The 6,955-nt window shown below is 42.4% G+C and overlaps 1 protein-coding gene and 1 pseudogene across 6 annotated transcripts in view; one reads left to right on the top strand and one right to left on the bottom strand.

Annotated features, from left to right (window-relative positions):
- The window catches only part of MARK3 (microtubule affinity regulating kinase 3), a 159,363-nt gene that overhangs the window by 15,753 nt on the left and 136,655 nt on the right, over nt 1-6,955 (bottom strand). For 3 of the 6 annotated variants that reach the window (XM_006160041.3, XM_006160042.3, XM_006160043.3), the window contains exons 15-16: nt 4,595-4,750; nt 2,953-3,210 (exon numbers count right to left, since the gene is read on the bottom strand). In XM_006160041.3, coding sequence (XP_006160103.1) covers nt 2,953-3,210; nt 4,595-4,750 — 414 coding nt within the window. The remainder of the gene's footprint in view (nt 1-2,952; nt 3,211-4,594; nt 4,751-6,955) is intronic. The other 3 variants (XM_006160044.3, XM_006160045.3, XM_006160046.3) reach the window with 1 other exon arrangement.
- Nucleotides 5,627-6,606, top strand: LOC102496339 (histone H2A.Z pseudogene; annotated as a pseudogene).

The following is a 6,955-nucleotide window of genomic DNA, read 5'->3' as shown; positions in this document are numbered from 1 at the left end:
CCCCCCCCCCCCTGCTGGTCCCCAATAAATTTTTCTAAAAAAAAAAAAAAACCCAGGGGCCGGCAGGTGGCTTGGTGATTAAGGGTGCTGGACTCACATGGCCAACTGCGGTTCAAGTCCTGGACCTGGTGGCTTTCTTTCTCGCTTTACTTCCCTCCCACCCCCCCCAGCCATCTCTGGTCAAATTAAAATAAATCAATTAGTAAATTAAATTAAATGTTGCTTTAAAAAAAAGAAAAGGCAACATTTAATTTATTTTATTATTATTTATTTGTTTTTTAAAAATTTGACCAGAGGGAGACAGACAGCAAGAAAGGGGAAAGTAAGCTGCCAGGTCCAGAACTTGAACCATGGTCAACCATGTAGGAACTCCGTGCCTTAACCACTATGCCACCTGCCAGCCCCTAAAATAATTATTATTTTTTTTTTTTTAGAGATTGTTGTTATAGGGCGCGTGCGCTTGCCAGACAGAGAGAGAGAGACAGAGAGAGACAGAAAGTGAGAAATCACCCCCCAAGCGGGATGGCCACACCTCAATCCCTTCTACTCTACGCTCCTCTTGGGATCTTGGGCACGCACAAACATGCGCCCGGTATGAGTTTAAGCCACCGGATCCGGGACTCGAACTGTGGTCGACTATGTGGGAGTCCAGTGACACAGCCATTATACTAACTGCTGGTCCCTCACTAAAATAATTCTTTAAAAAAAAAAAAAATAAACCACCCATAACTGAAGTATATCGTTAAGGAAGACAAACGGACCTCGGTTTGCAAGCTTAAACAAAATAGGATGACATTATTATTATTTTAGTTTTTGTTACAAGGCATATATGCTAACCACAGCAAGACAGAGAGAGGAAAAGTGAGAAGCCCTCCCCAGGGGGACAGTCATGCAACAAAAATAAATAAAGTATATTGAGTTTGCTATAGGATGTGTATACTTGCTGAGGGTGGGTGGGAGAGAGAGAGAGAGAGAGAGAAAGAAAGTGAGAAAGCACCCCCCGACACACAGGGATGGCCATGGCACAATCCCTTCTCAAATCTCTATCAGGACTTCTGGCAAGCAAGCATACCCACCCGATGCATTTTTCAAGCAGCCAGGTCTGGTCTACACCACTGGCTGGCCTACAAAAAATACATTTTTTTTTAAAAAAGAATTATTTTATTTATTTATTTAAATTTGACCAAAGAGGGACAGAGAGAGAGAGAGAGAGAGAAAAAGAGAGAGAGAGAGAGAGATGGAAAGTGAGAAAGCAAGTTACCAGGTCCAGGACTCGAATCGTAGTCAGCCATGTGGGAGTCCAATGCCCATAACCACCGTGCCCCACCTGCCTGCCCCTCCCACAAAATATTTTATATACAAAGAGATACTATTATCCAGAGATTTTATCTTCAAGCAACACCATTTAAGGTTATCTTGCTCTCCATATAACTTATGAGACCGAGAGAGACAACAGTTGGTGTCATGGTAGTAGAGGCAGCTGGATCCCGAATGGCCGAATGTAGTTTAAGTTCTGGGTCTGGCAGCTTGAAAAGCTTATTAGGCACATGTGCATGCATGCCCAAAATCCTGAGAGGAGAATGGAGAAGAAGTGACTGAGATGTAGCCATCCCCCCGTGGGGGATACTTTCTCTGCACATGCCTTGTAGCAAATTAAAATAAAAAAGGGGGGGTGGACCAGCAGATGATGCAATAGTTGTTGCTGGACTCCCACGTAGTTGACTGCAGTTTGAGTCCTGGACCTGGTGGCTTAAAATTCACGTTAGGTGCATGTATGCGTGTGCCTAAGATTTCAAGAGGAGAATGGAGAAAAAGGGGTTGCAACATGGCCACTCTCCCCAGGGGGTGATTTCTTGCTTTCTGTCTCTCTGACTCTCTGGCAATCACACATGCTCTATAGCAAAAATCTTTTTTTTTTTCAAAAAAAAGAGAGCCTCAAGATTTAGACTCTGAAAAATATAGGGCTCTTTAATGACAATGAAGTGGGAGAAGAGGAAATGCACCTCTCTTCTGTGTCTGTGAATGAATGATTACACGGACTTCATTTGGTGACTGCTACAGAGCACTAGCCCCTTACCTTCACCAAGACGGGGTTTTGCAAAGCTATAGTAAACATGCTCTGCAGACAGATCCAAGGGAACAGTAATTAGGCCTAGTCATGGTGGTGGAAAGCCAAAGGGTGCTGCTGTGTGGTGGCTGAGGCAGCACCAGAAGCTTGGATTCCGTTCCTAGCCAAAAATTTAACTAGGCTGGGCCCAGTGGCACGCACCTGTGGACCTAGTTACTGTCGGAACTGGAGCAGCAAGGATAATGGCATGGCAAGACCCTGTCTAAAATAACTCTCTCTCTTGCTTTCTCTCCCAAACAGTAATTAAAGAACAATAACAAAAACCTCCCAAGTGCTAGACAACTTTTAGAGTTGTTAAAGACCACTGAGCTGTGATGTTCACTTTAAACGTTTTTTAAAATTTATTTCTTTAACTTTATTTATTCATTTTAATCTGACCAGAGAGGGACAGAAAGAGATAGAGAAAGTGAGAAAGTGAGAAAGCAAGCTGCCAGTTTTGGGACTTAAACTGTGGTCAGCCATGTGGGAGTCTTGCATCCTTAACCACCATACCACTTGCTGGCCCCCATTTTAAAAGTTTTAAACTACAAAGTTATGTGTGTGTAAGTATGTATGTATATGTATATATAAGGTTGTTGCAAAAGTCATGAGTCATTTTTACATAGAAAAACATAGATAAAAAGTCATGACTTTATGTGTGTGCATACACACATATACTCCGTGTGTATGTATACACACGTATATAAATATATATATATAAAAACAAACGAGCATGAGCTAAAAGCAGAACAAGAAGTGTCAGGAAGTGGCTCCACTGAGAAGAAAAAGGTACACTCCTTTTGTACTATGGGTTTGTAAAACCACCAGGAGCACTTGGCACTTACCTTCTTGTGAGTTTTGAAGTTAATTTACTAAAAAGATTAGTAGAGCCTCGGCTTCGCGTCTGGGACAGTGGTGTGGCTTCATGGGACAGGCTGGGAGAAGCAGGCGGGCCATTATACGTTGCAGTTCGCCGTTCCCGGGGCTGGCCATGGAAAGTGCTACGACTGGCAGTGCCTCTTGGGAAGCGGATTCGATCTGGAGTGGTCGCACTGCTAATACTGTGAGTGGAAGCCACTGGGGTTCTTTGATCAGGAACAGTACTGCGATCAGAAGAAAAGAGACTGTTACATCTTTGTTCACTAAATCCTGGTTTTGTAGCAAACGTGGCACACAAAAATTCACAATCACAATATACTTTTTGCATACAGTGGAGAAAATCAGGTATAAAAAATCCAGATCTAGGGACCAGCAGTTAGAGTAATGGCTTTGTCACTGGACTCCCATGTAGTCGACCACGGTTTGAGTCCTGAACCTGGTGGTTTAAACTCATGCCAGGCGCGTGTGCATGTGTGCTCAAGATCCCGAAAAAAGAATGGAGGAGAAGGAATTGTGGTGTGGCCATCCCCCTTGAGGGGATGATTTCTCACTGTCTCTCTTTCTGGTGAGTGCACGTACCCTATCAAAAACCTCTCTCTCTCAAAAAATAAATAAATAAATAAATAAAATCCAGATTTAGGGGATATTTTAAAGATAAGTTAAATGGGAAAGGGTACCAAAAGAATGGTATGAAGGAGATAAAGCCTCATGGAGTTGAAAGCAATAGTACATATTTGTTTTCTTGAGAGTTTTTAAAAAATTTTTAAAGAATTATTTCATTTAATTTTTTTCGTTTTATTTATTGATTGGTTTGATTGAAGATGAGAGGCAGAGAGAGAGAGAAGGAAAGTGAGAAAACAAGCTGCCAGGTCTGGGACTCGAACCTCAGTCAGCCAAGTGGGGAATCCAGCTGCCTTAACTACCACGCCACCTGCCTGCGCCTTCAGAGATTTTGGCCATAGGGTGCATATTCTCACTAGAGAGACAGAGAGATGGAAAGCAAAAAATCATCCCAGGAGGGATGGCCGCGCCACAATCCCTTCTCCTCCAGGGATCTTGGTCATGCACACGCCTGGCATGAGTTTTAAGTCACTGGGTCTGGGACTCAAAAGCATAGTGGACTGCATGGGAATAGGCATAATGACATAACCATATGCCATCTGCTGGTCCCTGTATATATACATTTTCCAGAACAAGATTAAGGCAGAGAAATTCTAGGATAGAGAATGGCTAATTTCCTCTTTGCTTCCCTTTTAAATTGCTTACACCCAGAGAACCGTGCCAACATGAAAGAAATAAAAGATATGCAGATGTAACTGAATAGGTGACTGAAAGGTTTTCGAAGCACACCGATGGTGTAAGTATAAAATCTCACATGCTTTAAGCAGCTTGGGGAGAAGGAATTTCTTTCACCCTTTGTAGTTGCAAAGACACAAGACACACGCAGACAAACAGGGACACCATGAAACTGGATGTGCTTAGCCAAAATCATACGGAGGAAGGACACCTAGGAGACAACAGTAACAAAATCTTAACTAAAAAACCCCACAGCACAAAATTAAACAGTGGGACAGCATTAGTTTCACAAGGAATGCACGTTTTTCTTACACAGCCTCGAAGGTATGTCCTTCACTGTCTACTGGAGGTAACATCATGTTGGGGTGCACAGAGGCTGACATGGACATTGGCTTCTGATGTCTCAGGCGACAGGTGGAAGATGCAGTGCACTGAGGTAGGGCTAGCTGCATGAGCATTTCTGTCAAGCTGGGCGGGGTTTGGGTTCAGGCAGAGGCAGAAACAACAGTATGATGGGGCAGTAACCAAAAACGCAACCTGCCGCTTCAAGCTCACACCTTCCTCCCCAAACCACCTCACTGATGTCAAAAGAACAGAATCTCCTAATCTTGTCCTGGGGGTTCTGGAACAACTGCTAACTTGCAGCCGCTTTTACTTACACCAGAGTTTTAATAACTTAGTGATATAAAGAAAATCAACAGCTTACGTGGCTGAATATTTGTTTATGTGAGAGAATATTTATGTCGTCTAAGCTATACAACAAATAAAGCTTATCCTAAAAGAGGTATCTCAATGAAAACCTAAGCAGATATTACCATACTATGCTCTCAAACTGTTCCCTTCCCCACACACATAAACATACACATACATTTATTTTTCTGCAATAGGGTGTATGCACTCACCAGAGACAGAGAGAAAGAGGCAAAGTGAGAAAGTATTGCCCAGGGGCTAGCCATGCCCCAATCTTTTCTCCTTCCTTACCCTGGCACTCTATTCTCTTTTCATGATTTTGGGCATGTATGCATATGTGCCTGGTGTGTTTTTCAAGCTGCTGGCTCTGGGACTCGAACCACACAGTCAGCCATGTGAAGTCCAGCGGCTTTAACCCTCCACGTCACCTGATGGCCCCACACTGATATATTTTAAATGGACTAATGGGGCCAGCAGGTGGTATGGTGGTTAAGGGTGCTAGACTCCCACATGGCTGACTGTGGTTCAAGTCCCAGACCTGGTGGTTTGCTTTCTAACTTTCCCTCTCTCTTTCTCTCTCACCCTGTCCCTCTCTGGTCAAATGAAAGGAAATAAAGTGAAATAAAACAATTCTTTTAAAAAAGTAAAACATTAAAAAAAAATGGACTAATATAATCATGGGTATAGGGACTACTTGTTATACACCAGAGTAACCTACGTCATCTTAGTAAGGTATTGGTCGTTGGAAAAGTCATGACATATTTTTATATAGAAAAACATAGAACCTTCCAGCACAAACAACATTTACTCCCTTATGAAGAAAAGCCAGAGTTTGAATCGTGGTGTGACGAAGGAGTAGCTGGTGGCTCTTGCTGTGTGTCTGACTAGCCCTTTTCCTGCCTTGCTTATGTGAGCTTCAGCAGAATTCAAAATGGCTGGCGGTAAGGCTGGGAAGGACTCTGGAAAGGCCAAGACAAAGGCGGTTTCCCGCTCGCAGAGGGCTGGCTTGCAGTTCTCTGTGGGCTGTATTCATCGACACCTGAAATCTAGGACTACCAGCCATGGACGTGTGGGCGCGACTGCTGCTGTGTACAATGCTACGATCCTGGAGTACCTCATTGCAGAGGTACTTGAACTGGCAGGAAATACATCAAAAGACTTAAAGGTAAAGCGTATTACTCCTTGCCACTTGCAACTTGCTATTCATGGAGATGAGGAACTGGACTCTCTCATCAAGGCTACAAACAGAAGACTGTCTAAAGGATGCCTGGATTCCTTATTATCTCAGGACTCTGAATACTCTAACAGCTGTCCAGTGTTGCTGATTCCAGTGGACTGTATCTCTGTGAAAAATACAATTTTGCCTTTTTGTAATTCTATTTGAGCAAGTTGGAAGTTTAATTAGCTTTCCAACCAACCAAATTTCTGCATTCGAGTCTTAACCATATTTCAGTGTTACTATGGGTTCAAAGAAGCTATTGATTCTGAAGTAGTGGGTTTTGACTGAGTTGACTGTTTTTAAAAAACTGTTTGGATTTTAATTGTGATGCAGAAGTTATAGTAACAAACATTTGGTTTTGTACAGACATTATATCCACTCTGGTGGATAAGCTCAATAAAGGTCATATCCCAAACTGAAAAAAAAAAAAAAAAAAAAAAACCCAAAACATCTCTTTAACAAAAGGTGCTGGAAAAACTGGGCATCCACCTGCAGAAAAAAAGAAAGTGGACTCCTGTCTCTCACTGTTAACAAAAATCAACTCAAAAAAAGATCTAAACCTAAGACCTCAACTATAAAACTACTGGTAGATAACACAGAGGAAACTCTTGGGAACATTAACATAGGCAAGGACTTGACTAGCGAGTGCACGCGCCCTATAGCAAAAACCTCTAAAAAAAAAAAAAAAAAAAAAAAGTAAAGCATTAAAAAAAAAATGGACTAATGTAATCATGGGTGTAGGGACTACTTGTTATACACCAGAG

The sequence above is a fragment of the Tupaia chinensis genome, unplaced genomic scaffold (assembly GCF_000334495.1).
Source record: "Tupaia chinensis unplaced genomic scaffold, TupChi_1.0 Scaffold000671_2, whole genome shotgun sequence".
Taxonomy (NCBI): Eukaryota; Metazoa; Chordata; class Mammalia; order Scandentia; family Tupaiidae; genus Tupaia; species Tupaia belangeri.
Note: the sequence above shows the minus strand (reverse complement) of the source record. Positions and strands in the feature narration are given on the sequence as shown.